Raw genomic sequence first — 14,748 nt, forward strand, 5'->3', positions numbered from 1 at the left:
ACGCGAAAAGAGTTTGACAGTTCGTAGCAACCACACTGCAATTCGTTGCTACCAATGAAATTCATCATCTTAGCGCATCTTCTCTAGAGCCCAATCGGAGAAGTTACGTCTCCTCAAATAATTCATCAACTTAAATTCTTTTATGGGTGTAAACCAAGAACATCACGCAAAATAGGCCATAATGTGGTCTTTGCTATTTTGGAGACTTCGAAGCTTTGTCTCACTGACCCGGCAACATTACTCAAATGTTTGCCCTAAACTTGTTAGTTACTGCCGTCTACTAGGGCGCGAATTACGACATAAAGTTGCTGTCACTGATTCCGATTTTTTTGTAAAAAATTTGTTTCGATAAATCGAAAATGACGGTTCCATGGTGATTGAAAGGGTGCGTTTACAAATTAAATTTTAAGTTGTTAAATTGTAGTTTTCTTTTTTTAATATGTTTAGTATGTAATTATAAAGTGCTTATAAATAAATGATTTAAATTTTAATTTCGTTAAAAAATATCAACTCTTACAAACATTTTTAAACAATACAAGAGCTTGATCAGATTTTTAAATTATTACTTATGTAAATGGGTTCATTGCATCCTGAAAAAAAAAAATAAAAATTTGTCTTTCTTGGGTGTACCCTTTTGAGGCATTACAAACATATTTTGTTGTATTTAAAGAACCCAAATTAAAAAAAAAATAGAAAATTTCATAAAAAAACTTTGGGACCGTTCTTGATAAATTTTGAATTTTCGAATTTTAACCAAAAAAATTGTATGGTGACTACTGTTAAAAAATTTAAAAACGCCTATGCGAATCTGCTTAAAACCTTAAATTCAAGCAAGCGAGGAAGGACATGACCAAAAATTGCGGCAAAAATACTGCAATGTCCCAAAGGCAGTACAAATTGTTGGTCATTTGTAAAAAATATGAGGAATTCTTCCTATTCTTCGGTTCCTACGCTCCTTGTTAGCTCTTTAAAAAAAGCTAATCTTTTTGCTAGGCAGTTCGCCGCCAATTCAACGCTGCCAGTAAATTGTATGGATGTAGTTATTCTATGGGGCAAATCTTTTTTCGCACTCGTACTGTTGAGAGAGTTCTAAAAGATCTTAACATACATAAATCTGCTGGTCCGGATGGTATCCCCACTATTGTTCTGAAGAGGTGTTCTTCAACGCTGGCAAAACCACTGCGTAAGCTTTTTCATCTGTCCTACTCCTAAGGTAACGTTCCGAGCGGCAATAACCTGATTTGTCCAGCCTATTCCGAATCTTCCTCACCGTCTAATTAACAACCGATTGCACTTACGTCCCTTTATCACAAGGTCATGGAAACGCTGATTAATTATCAGCTCAAGAAATACATCGAAGATTGAAAGCTTCCTAATGACCGAAAATACGGCTTTCGTAGCAATAGGTCCACTGGTGATCTCATGGTTCTTCTCACCGAACAGTGGAACAAATCTTTACATAGCTTTGGAGGGAGTAAGATTATTGCACTTGATATTTCAAAAGCATTTGATAAGGTTTGGCATCAGGCTCTCTTATCGATAATGCGTGCTTTCGGTTTTCATGAATCCCTTCTTCATTAGATTAGTAATTATCTTACGAATCGTTCAATACAATTTGTATTGGATGGATTCAAGTCTGAAAACTACAAAATAAATGCTGGTGTGCCTCAGGGCTCTGTTCTATCTCCAACACTCTTTCTCATTTTTACTAATAATCTCCTGTCTGCAACTTCTAATCCAATACATTGTTTCGCTGACGATAGTACTCTTAGCTTTTCATATTCGTTTTCAGATTCACATTCCTCTTCTTCGGATGTGGAACTACAACAACAGAATAAGATAAGCTCATTAAATTCCGACCTAAACAGCATTGTACAATTGGGAATAAGAAACCGCGTGGAATTGAATGCTTCGAAAACCTAATGCTGTCTTGTATCGTTAAAGCGAAGTATACCCCCATTGCCATTATCCATGGATGGCACTTGCATCAATGAGACTGAACACCTCAATATTCTCGGTATGTGTGTCACCAACCACCTCTTTTGGAACGATCACATACGCGATGTCGCCAAAAATGCCGCAAGGTTTCCTTAGGCCGTGCAAGAAATATTTCACCCCTTCTGATCTGGCTGTTATCTACAAGGCCTATATACGGCCAAAGCTTCAGTATAACTCCCATATCTGTGCTGGTGCTCCGGCAACTTACTTAAGCCTCTTGGACAGTATTGAACTTAGAGCATTTAGATTGATTGGTGATCATCAATATACCCTCGAGCTCAACTTTGGCCGTACTGTTAAGAACAGAGATTCGTTTTTTAGTACTATGCGAATGTGGAATGCCTTGCCATACTCTGTCTTTCAGAAAGTCGTAGCCAAAAATAAGATAGGTTTTAATCTTGTGTCAATGCCTGCTGACAAAATTTCACTATCAACTTTTTAAAGTTAAATTTAGGTAAATGTACTGAATTTTTAAAATGTTTTGTAATATTAAATCACCTCAATTTTTTAAATTTATTTTCGATAGCTTTTATTGAAAATGTGTGTCTTATTTTAGATTTTTGGTAAAAACTTTGATACTTCTGAGTTTTGTTTTGAAAAGTAATTTTAATATTTCATTTCCATTTAAGTTTTTTGTTGGTTTAAAAATAACATATGAAAAATAGGTGACAGCTGACAAATAGATTTTTATGAATTTTACTAAAACGATTTCGAAATTCATCTAACGAAATACATAAAATCTCACATTCACATTTTTGTGTTTATTACAAAAATAAAAAATATTTATGTTAAACAATTAATGTTTAAGCACACATTTTGTTTGTCTGACGTCAATAACTTAAACATGTAACTCTTTTGTACAGAACATGTAATACTGAACATTTCTTTCGCAAGTTTAAAAATATTGATTAAGAATACATTATGCAATACAAACAACGATTTTCCTCAACCTATGAAGATAAATGAAGATTTTTCTTTAAAAAAGATAAATATAATAAACCTTGGACTTCAAATTGTATATACATTAAAAATTCAATAAAAATAAAAAAAAAATAAAAACGTATTTTCCACATGCTGTTTTGAGTTTTTCACGGTCAAGAACACACACACGCAATTTTAAATTTTCAAAATCTAAATCAGATGGCGCGTAGACGTCTGCTTTCGAATATAAAATAATATAAATATCATAAATAGATAAACCTATAGTATTCCAAAATTGTTAAGCAACAAAAGAAATCTACAGTTTCCACACTTAATTGACTTATCATAATAAAATTGTGTTTGAAAGTTTATATTTGCTAATTTTTTTTAAACAATCATTATTTCAATTCTGCTAATAGCGGGAGTCAACTCTTTGACCACAATCAACAGGTACACAATGAAAATATTCTCATTAGCACCTAAGTGTTTGAGAATAAACACAAAATAAATGTTTACTTTTTTCATTTTCATTGTACTAAATGTAGATTTTCGCATTGTTATCGAGTACCTGCGAAGAATGACGAATTTGATTGGTTGACTAATGACAATGGTAAATATTATAGACACATAAAGTATTTTCTTTTCAAAGACGACGCGACGATACATCATCTGTCAAACATCGCGCACGACATGAAAATCTACATGTGTTTTTGAAAATCCGAATAAACAAAATTTACTCTCGTATACTTTACCTATGCACTTGTTCGGAATATGTCAAATTTAGAATTTAGGGTGCTCTCTCATTCGGGTTTAATGAATTCATTCGCGTTTGTTGGTTTTCAATTAATATATTAGTCAGAATTTTGTACTTGTTTGATGTTAAATCGGTTTTGGCACAGTCTACCATCAGCGAGGTATGAGTTCATTTTATGTATGTTTATAAATTCAAATCCAATTTTAGGAATCTAAAATGAAGGTGTCATCCAGTTCACTTTGTAAGAGCAGGAATGGTTGAGTTGGGGGGGGGGGGGGGTTTGGTTTCAATAGAAATGTCTAAATCCTCGTCATAATTTTAGTTTATGTATTCAAAATTACTGAATTATTAAATATGTAAAATTCATTTCGAATTTAGAAAATGGTATATGACGCATTATTCAAATCTTATTTAGCTTCTTGAATTCAAATGAACTTATGTACGAGTATACCTATGTACCTCTTAGTTGGTCTGAGTCTTTTAATATAATTTCATATACATAATGGCTTCAATTTTCTCCTTTAAAATTGATTTGACGTTCAAAGACGAAATCTTATTTATTACTTATAAATTTCCTTCAGAATCTTTAAGAAAAAATAAAACCAAGGAAAATGTTTTAAAGGGATTGGTTTGTAGGTTGGTTTATAAAAGGTATAAAGCGTGTAGGTTGGGGTCAAGACAAGAAATGGTATAGTGAGGTTCTATTTTTGTCCTGAAAGATAGAGGGGCAGTTTTTTTTAATGACGGCAACACAGCTTTGAACCAAGGTATAGCAACGCTTAATAAAATATCCCATTTCAGGAAATATATAATTTTGATAACCAGAAGAATCTGGTAATCAAATATGAAAAAGTTATTTTTACACTCAGGTTTTTGAAAATAAGGCCAACTGTTTTTCATCGAGTGATAACGAGACGTTAAATATAAACACGTGAATGTGTCCAAATTGAATTTTTAACTTCACATAGGAACTTATTGTAATTGTTCCAATTTGTGAAATTTATAATTTAAACAAACCTCGACGTTTCCAGATTCCGTAGAACTTAAACTTTGAGAGATGTACGAGTATGTTTGTCACTTTGAATATTTAACGAATAAAGAATGATATTGCCTCCGGAATAGTTTTATATAACAAAGTTTTGACATACATATGTCAAAACTTGGAAAAAAATTTAAGATATTGGTTTCAAATTATTTGTATCTCATAAAAAATATTGTTTATAACATTTTTGAAGATTTGTATACGAATTCTACATTCAATTTTTGTTTGTTATAAAAAATAATAATCTACAAAAATACTTCATAAAATAGGTAAATACTTATTTTCTAACTATTTCGAGAAAAGATGAAGTTGTTCACTTCAAAATAATTTCATTCTTCACAAAATTTCAAAAAAATGGTTTTCGACTACAAATATTCGGAACAAAAACAGATATTAAAGTCCAGCTTATTTTATCATTCCCAAAATATTGTTACAAACTCTAAGTTAAGTTTTTGGAAAAAATCAATTGAAATCTATTTTTGCAAACCAAAAAGAAAATTGAATAGGAATAGTTTTCAATTCAAGTAATATTATTATATGAGAACAAAGTAATTTATTAAGTTCAAACTTTTTTATCATATTCAATTTATTTTACCAACGTTTTTTTAAACTTAATGGTTTGTCGACAGACGGACATGAATGGGAAGTGATTTGTGTAGGTCGCATCTCAGTCTCTTTTTTAAAAAAGTCCGAATCAATGCTACTTTCATTAAGTTAACTTAAAGCAGTATTCACATGAGCGCGACCAACGAACGACGAATGAATTACAAAATTTGAGTTTATATACGTTTTAAGACATATTGCTACACAAATTCTTTTCAAACCGATAGCAATATAGTTTCTATTTGATTTTTGATGCATACTTTTACTTTTCAATATCATTTTTTAATAAATTTAATAACACACATTTGTTTGTCGTGAAAAAAAGTTGTAGTTAATACGAACTGTCAAACTTTAATCCCGTTCCACATTATCCACATTCGCTAAAAAAATCATTCTTGTTTTGGTTTCGGTGGTGAAAAAATTGTCAAACTTCATTCGTGATGAATTAAAAACTCTCATGTGAAAGATATGCCAAAATCGACGAATATTAGTTCATTCGTTAGTTGAGCTCATGTGAATAGTACTTAAGATCAGGCACAATAGCCACTTGGACATCATCTCACGACCGGCAATTATATTTTTTATGCAAAATGTGTAAAAGTCAACGTTGTTTGCAAGAAAATTAGCTGACATTTGAAAAACAAGGAAGACAAAATAATTTTTGACGTTCGTTGTGTCAAAAAATATCATCATTCTGACCTTTATTTAAACTGAAAAACTTTGACAACCATGAACCATCTTTTAAAAGTCCAAAAGCCTATTGTTGTTTATGAACTTTATGGATGTAATAATTTAAACAAAAACATTTGATAGCGCTGCAGTTCTTAGAGCACAATAGTCTAGTGTCAAAACCATTCCTGTATATGTCAGCAATTCAGGCCACCTAGTTTATGCCGAATCCAAACAGTTAGAAGATTTGTCAATTCTTTGCAGGAGGCTGCATGTGTGAAAAAAATGTGAGGTACCCCAGGTAGATATTGAACTTGAATTTCCGGCTTAACATACCATAATAATGTAATAAACTTCAATAATTGTTGTTCAAAGTAAAAATATGTTAACTTTAAATTGCATTAATTTCTATTAGATTCCTTTAATAATGACATTCATTTTCTTTTCATTTCAGTTATTCGCAGAGGGCTCCTAACTTGAAAAATATCGCTGCAGCTTTTCCCAAATGAATAACCTCTGCGTGTGTGTTGGCAATAGTATTCAATGCAATGCTTACAACAACTGATGCAATCAAAGCTAATCATAAAATTTATACAAAAAATAAAAACAACTCCATCACCTTCTGTCAACAATCGCCTCTGCCGCTGTGTCATATTGCAACAAACAAAATGAAGGAAACCGATTTTGATAGTGCAACACCTTCCTTAATGCAAGAGATGAATTTAGCTCGACGAGCATGTTGGTGTGACAAAAAAACTCATTCGCCTAGTAGAAAATTTAGAAATTTCTTAGTAGATTTAGTAGAAAATTATAAGAACAATGCATTTGACAATTTAAGTAAAATAAATAGGTGCATTCACGAAACACAAACTGGCCTGCTTAAGCTACCAACAAAAACAACATCTACAACAACGACAACGGTTTTGAAAGATGTAGCTATAAATTTCAAAACAAATCCTACAAATTCACATCCTAACTTAATTATAACTCCTAGTAATAATAATAATTCTATACCACAAAGTAATTGTTTAAATATTATGTCAGACAGTAATGCAACAATGAAAAACTTCGATAATGAAGTAGATTCGTTTATTCCGACGTCGACGAAGGTGAAAATGAATGAATTCAGTCAATTTGCTGATCGAGCATCAGCTAAATGGTGGAGTTTAACAGTACTTTTAGTGTCAATACTGCTTAAATTTCAAATGGTGCTAAAAAGTTATAGTTTTAAGAGTGAAATAAGTGAAATGAAAAATGTGAATAATGCCAAAGTTATGCTTGAATGCCAAAAACAACAACGAATCAAAGAGAAATCATGTTTGAGAACTTTAAATAGAGGATTTATTTGTTTGCTTGTGAGTTATATCTGGATTTGTTGTTTTGTTAGCAGCATAGAGGCCCGTCCAAATTTGAGTAATGCATTAAATTCTGGTGGAAGTGAAACGACAGTGGCAGTGACAGAATCGGTAAGTTAAAATTTACTTTTGCTTATTGTGTCTGTTCTTTAAAAGTCTGATTCAAATCAAATACTCAAAAATATATCTTAATAACTGTCACAAAATAAGTGTCAATTTTATATATGTACGTTTTAGAACAATATACGTCTTTTCTTTATATTCTGAGTTTCAGTGATTTTTAGTCCAAAGTACTCTTAATTTTATTTTGAAATTCTGTACTTGATATAGGACTCTACAAATAATATAAAAAAAACACAGAATTTCCAAGAAAAGAAACAGACTGAATATAGTTTTCAAAGAAAGGAATATAAGGAATGGGTAAAATACGTAATTCAATGGGTGATGTAGTTAAAAGACAGCATTTGCTTTTATGCTACGTATGAACTTATGAAATCAAATGAATTTTATTCATAGAAAATAGGGGCTATCGGAAAGAAGTAATAACCTTATCTTATCAGAAATGCCAGTATTTGAACACACATATGCCCTTTTTGAATGAGTCAAGACTCTAGGGAAATTGTTACAAAATATAAAATATTAAGGTCAGGTTCAAAAGAAATACAATTTGTCATCATACCTCAAGTTATCAGTTTACATACTCGTATTTGTAGAAACATAATAATAATTCTCTAAAGTGTGTAGTGTATACAAAGCTCAAACAAATGCCAAGTGGTTCTCATAGTAAATATTTGCTTTTCATTTTCATTGATAAAAATAATGTTGTTGTTTATTGTTACCCTCGTCTCTCGTCGTCCTCATATCTTCATCCACTCGAGATGTAAAATATAACACGGAATCAAACAACAACGATGATTGACAGAAATGCTAATAAACAATAATTAAGAGGAGCGATCAAGTAATAATGTTTTGAGAAAACAATATAGCTAAAGCAAAAATTATCAACACATTTTTGTTTTCATTTATTTTTCAATTATAAATTGATATAACGATTTTTCATACTCATATAGCACCTCTTTTAATTCAGATATTTAGCATTTTCTTTGCACCAATGGACCAACCGACCGTCCGATTCGATGACATGAAAAACGCCAATTAATGTAGGTTTTTGATGCAATTTAAATTTACAACGCAAAATTATAATTTTAAGAAAATTTAGTGTGTGAAGTATGCATATTATTTAATGTACTCTTAATTCTGATCTAAACACTGCCCAATTGATTTAATATTGTGGCGTTATATTTCAATGATTTATTTTAAATATTAAAACGCGAGCATGTGATAATGGAGAATATACATATATTACACAAAACGATCTGAAGCTGATGTAACTATAGATTAAACGAAAATATAATCATTTTGTTCCATTACATTCAGCAATTTGAGAGCAAAAGGAAATTCAAATCTGACTTTTTTTCTGAGTCAAAAGCCACTTATTTAGTGTTTCTATTTAATTTGAAAATCAATTTTTCTTTTTTCCAATTCAAACTTTGCATTTATTCTGTTTATTTTTACTGAATGAAGCCATTCGACATCTTTAATTGAATCCTGAACACACCCTAAAACTAAAAACTGACATCTTTCCTATCTGTAAAATATATGAAGTTATTATTGATGTTATTTTAACATCATGATTATTAAAATATACATATCAAGCGTTTAAATATTATTTTAAAAAAATGAATTTGAAAATATAATAAAATAGAATCGATACTGAGCATAGTATTTCTACCGCTTTAGTTTACAAGTTCCTACGATACTGCCTTCTCATTTGTTCACATGATGTGGAAGTAAGATGCAGGATTTCTTGTTTCGATTCTCGAAGAATGGGTGCGTTCAAATATATACTCGTAGCAATATGAATATAGGCTTGTTTGAGTTGCTGGACAATAAATACAAATAATTATATCCCAACATGTTTACCTACAATTGTTTGGTGAAATCAATGATTTGGAGGATAAACTTTTATATCTTATTCATCTTAGTCAATTTCATTAATTGACATACCAAAATAAACGTAACGATTTGTAAGAGACCTTGAAATACTTTATATTCAATAAACACAGTTATAAATCAATGTACAGCTAGGTGCTGAATTAGGTGCTTACTTCGTAAATTTATGGTATTTTGTCTTCTGATATAATTTATCAAAGTCACATATTAATGTAGTTAGGTTTGTACTTTAACTATCTGTGACTTTCGCGTCGATTCCGTTTAACGGTACGATTTACGTCACTTTATAGTTTGTCAAAGAAACTCGTCATGAGAAAACTTTAATCCTTAATATAAGACTTTTTCAAGCTAAATCAATAATTATTTTTGTATAGAAAGTTAAAGCAAGTTGGTAAGCAGTACCTTAAAATGTACTAGCGAATTTAGATATTTTTTTCTTGTCGCCTACGATAAAATGGCGGAAAAGGATCGATATTTCAAAATTTGTTCAGTGTTAAACTGTCAAATTCTGGCACATGGAAAATATGCATAGAAGCAAAGTGTCACACATCCATTTTTTATTTCTAGCACTCAATTTTGACAACCTGGTTATTTTATTGTCTTAAAATTGATATTGTGTCATATTTAATTTAAAATGTACATAATATCAAATAAAAGTTTAAATCAATTTAATAAACTTATTTCTATAATTTTGCTTTTATTTTATTTAAGGCGACTTCAACAAGTTCTTTTGGAACACCAACTACAACATTGGATCATGGAGAGCATGGGGATGGAAAAACGTATCCGTTGGCATCACATGGAGATCATCATGAACCTTTACGATATCCAGTATCACAAGTTGACTTTGATAGAGTCAAAACACCATTTATTATTGGTATTTGGATTCTATCAGCTAGTATTGCAAAAATTGGTAAGTTAAAAATTCATTCTTAAATTAATATTAAGCTAAACTTTAGTTTTATAGACAAAAATAAAACTAAAATATATGTTTTCATGCAAAAATTTGTATCACTTCTGGTTGTCTCGAAAATTAAGTAAAAACGTTAGTATATGTTTGAAAATTAGAATGAGTCGCATAAACTTTAAGAATACAGTGACCATGATGCTTTTTAACAGACAACAAGAATTAAGGTCTTATTTTTTCATAATTATGACCTTATTTTACTTTCAATGGAATGAAAATAATTTAATTCTAAATTCATTTTTGTACTTCAATACGAATTCGCTGCCTCTTTTATTTAATTTCTTGAACTGTAAATTAGTTTTCAAGTCTAAAGTCACTACAGAACGTCATATAATTTTATTAAGAGTCTCCTTTGACCTTCTATTCCAAGAACTTGCATATACCTAAACCTACTTTTGTTCTAAGTTTATAACTAAGTTTAAAATTGATAAAGTTTTATGTAAACTTTGAACTTGAAATGGAACTTTATTTTCTACATGGAAATAAATGCACGATTCAAAAATTTTACTGAAACGTGACTTTATTACTTGTCCTTGTCTAAAAGAAACCTAACTATGTTGGAGTGTGTTGTCTGTAGTCAAACGAATGTGGTTGGGTATAGTGTAAATTATATCCTCGTTCTTATCCATAATCAAATTGTTATATTGATCGATATTTGCATTTTTTGTATATATTTTGTCACCACCAGGGGGACATTTGACATATACGACTTTTTCCCTTGAGTAAAGTTAACATATAATAATACTGACCATTCACATTTTATTCATTGTTGGCCCTTATAATATTCATTTTGAAACAGGCCCGGATATAAATTAACATTTAAAGAAGGGACATTTGTTTACTTTCTTCCCATTTCAGTAAAAGAGAGATGAAATGGCAAACTATATTTTTCTGCACAGTTAAGTGCTTATTACTTGTTATTTTATCAATCAAATCAAAGTCCCGCCATCTTTTAAAATATTTAATCAACCAATAATGATAACAACTGTCATAAAATTCAATTGGTGTTTTTTTTTTGTAAATGACAGCGTTGGTTCATTTAGATAAAGTTTGATTTATGCTAAATAAAACGATGATTTAAAAAGTGACAAGTGTGTACATATATGAATGTATATCCTGTGCCATCCGGCCCTGATTTAAATTTTTGTTGTTTTTTCTAACTTTGACGACATATATACAAATAATTCTCTATAGTTTCTGAGTACTCGCATACTACCCACTTCTGATTTCTTGCAAGGACATTTACACGAGGTTAACGCAGTAGAATGAGAGAATTCTCGAAATTTTGTGTGCGGTTTAAGTTCATATCCCATGATGTCATTTAAAATCGATTGTTCATAAGACATAATATTTAAGTGATGCGATAAAATAAGAAAAAATTATCTCATTTTTTGGCGTTACTTCAATGAAAGTTCGTAAATGGCTTTGAAGGAATTTATAATGAGCTTAGAGTAATGTTAAAGTAACTGTTAAGAATATGAAAATCTCATCGCAAAATGCTATAACTTGAAATATCCTGTCACATGCAGGTTAATCAAATTATTTTTGAAAATGACATCTTGTTGACAGTTTTACAAAAATTGATGGACGCGTTCTATAAGACGGAATCACAAAAAAATGTTTGTTTGCCCATCTATACCCTTAACGTTTTTCAGAAAGTCATCTCATTACCCGTGTTTTTATGGCAATCTTTAAATAGTATAAAAGAAAATTCTGGCAGTAGCCAGATTTTTTTATTTAAAAATTGGAACAACTAAAAGAAGATCTGTCAGAATAATAATAAAGAACTCATAAATAGAAGAAAGTTTTGTGAAAATCAAAAGTTAAAATTAACTTAGCTTAAAAAAACTAACTAAAACTAATAAAATGGTCAATTTTCTCTTGAAAAATGAGCCCAGTTAGTGAATTTTCATTAACAAAACTAAATAATATCAACAGTAACAGTTTTTTTTCGGCAATGGAATACATGATTCCAAAGACACAACTATTCAACGAACACAGCCATCGAGATACAAATGCAATATCAATCGTACCAACATTTGAGAACGAAATCACATAAGATCCATTCGAGACTCGTATAAATGTCTAAAACCCATCCGTAGTAAGATTCTAATTTAATGCCAAATTTAATACAGCTTAGGGACGTGTTCTATAAGACGGAACCACAAAAATAAATATTAACCCTGCTATTTTCGAAAAAGTAATTTTATGGACGCGTTCTCTAAGTCGAAATCACAAAAATTAATTTTTAGCCATTTACACCCTTATTAATTTTCCAAAAAAGTCATCTCCTATTGACAAATTTAATGCAGCAAAGGGCGCCCTACTTGTTTTAAAAAACTATTTTCATTGACATATTTTATGTAATTGAGGGACGCGTTCTATAAGACGGATCGTTTTTTGAAAATGTCATCTCACTGACAGTTTTCCCCACAACGTTTTGACATATCCTATGAAAAGTAAGCAGTACTAGCAAAACTCTTTAAAAAGTCACAAAAAGTCACTCTTCAGAAAAAGAAATACTTTTTCTCAAGAAATAAAATGAGCACCGATTGAGGTATTCATAATTATATAAAGACCGGCCATTTTTCTTTTAACAGCACTAACAAAACAGTGTGTTTTTGACATTATTCATCTGAATTATTCCATTAAATTGTATAATATTTTTTTTCTTGTTTAATTTCAGGTTTTCATATGACACCAAAGCTTAATAAAATCTTTCCCGAATCCTGCCTTTTAATTGTTGTTGGTGTTGCCATTGGTGTTGTTTTATATTTTGTCACTTCCGTAAATGTATCACCATTAACACCAAATACATTCTTCTTCTACATGCTCCCACCAATTATCTTAGATGCCGGGTATTTTATGCCCAATCGCCTTTTCTTCGATAACTTGGGAACTATATTGCTAATGGCTGTTGTTGGCACGATATTTAACGTTGCAACTATTGGTAAGTCGACAACAACAAAAAAAAATAAAAACTCGTTAATTTAATTATTTTAGCTATAAAAGGAAGGTTATTTTATTTATTTTTCTATTTAATAAATCATTTGTTTATTTCTATAGTATTAAAATAGGTAATAAACATAAATAAACTATACCCACTTTAATATATTTTTGTGTCCTCTTGAGCTTTTTCAAAGCCTAAAGTTCTTACATCTTGAACCCACAATTAGACTTTTTGACATAAAGTGATAATATAAAGTTTTGGGTGATAATTTCTAGATAAAATCGTTAACACAGGAAGTTAGTGTCATTCAACATTTGAATCGAGAAATAATTTGACAGCTGTCACTTTTATTACCAACTCATAATGAAAGGAGACTTAAGGATCTTACAGCTGTGAATTTTAGGAATTGTTATATTTTATCTTTCTCCAAAAAAAAAAAAAAAATAATTGGATGAAAAACTGCTAACCTCAAGAACAGTTAACATGTTTTGCAAATAAAACAAAAACTAAAATGTTTCGAGTGTATTCAAATGATAATTAAATAAGGAAATTTGAATCAAATTTCTCCTTGTCATCTCAATTAGTCTCCATAAAAAATATGGTTGATCATTTTAAGATACTATTCAATTATAAAAAGACCACTACATGGGATATGAATTAAATGGCTTGCCACCCAATCAATCTTCCTCCTCTCTGTACAGTACATATAGAAGAGCTATAAAATTAAAATTGGATGCGGGTATAGACCACGAGATACGAAAGTCAATTGTGTCATCATCATGTACGCAATTTGATAGGTCACACGACACATTTTATTTGTGCGGCAAAGTCTTTTATCCCCATATAATTGAGTTATGTGTCTATCGTTTTTTTTTTTATTTTAAGTGATATTTATTATTTTGTTTCGTGTGTTAAAAGGGTAATCATAAATCAAACATTGTTTTTTATATCTTATTATTTTTTAAATAAATCACAGTAAATCGACCAACTAGAAGAAACAAATTTATAGGCTCAATAAAGCTTATCTTGATGATGTTTAAATTGAAAATGCAAACTAAGCAAATAAAATTTGAATTTATTCAATTTTCTTAGATTTTGAAGCATGGAATAATATTAAAAGTGGAAAAAGAAATGTTAATTTTAAAAAACTTCTGTGATTCATGTTTTGTCGATGTCATAAGTCTGAAACCACCTGATGCATGAATGTATCTTAGAACTTCACTAAATTCAACTCCAATACCGTAGAATATTTTTTAACTCATGTTTATTAATGAAACGTGTGTATACATTTTTATCGCTAGTAAATCATTATATGTATGTTTAATTCATTTTTAACTTCTGTACTGACAAATTGATTCCAACAATCCGCGCTTAGATGTTTGGAGTAATAATAATAAAGGTCACCTACTGATCTCAGAAAAAAATACTCAATGATTTTTGTGGTTTACCCTTGATTTTAATTTAACACCATTTTGG

General features: G+C 30.3%; 1 protein-coding gene across 27 annotated transcripts in view; it reads left to right on the top strand.

The window, feature by feature from the left end:
* The window catches only part of LOC129951805 (sodium/hydrogen exchanger 3), a 103,944-nt gene that overhangs the window by 42,812 nt on the left and 46,384 nt on the right, over nt 1-14,748 (top strand). For all 27 annotated transcript variants that reach the window (XM_056064128.1, XM_056064126.1, XM_056064134.1 and 24 more), the window contains exons 2-4: nt 6,442-7,453; nt 10,067-10,268; nt 13,009-13,272. In XM_056064128.1, the coding sequence (XP_055920103.1) occupies nt 6,536-7,453; nt 10,067-10,268; nt 13,009-13,272 (1,384 nt within the window). In that variant the 5' untranslated portion in view covers nt 6,442-6,535. The remainder of the gene's footprint in view (nt 1-6,441; nt 7,454-10,066; nt 10,269-13,008; nt 13,273-14,748) is intronic.

The sequence above is a fragment of the Eupeodes corollae genome, chromosome 3 (genome assembly GCF_945859685.1).
Source record: "Eupeodes corollae chromosome 3, idEupCoro1.1, whole genome shotgun sequence".
NCBI classification, from domain to species: Eukaryota; Metazoa; Arthropoda; class Insecta; order Diptera; family Syrphidae; genus Eupeodes; species Eupeodes corollae.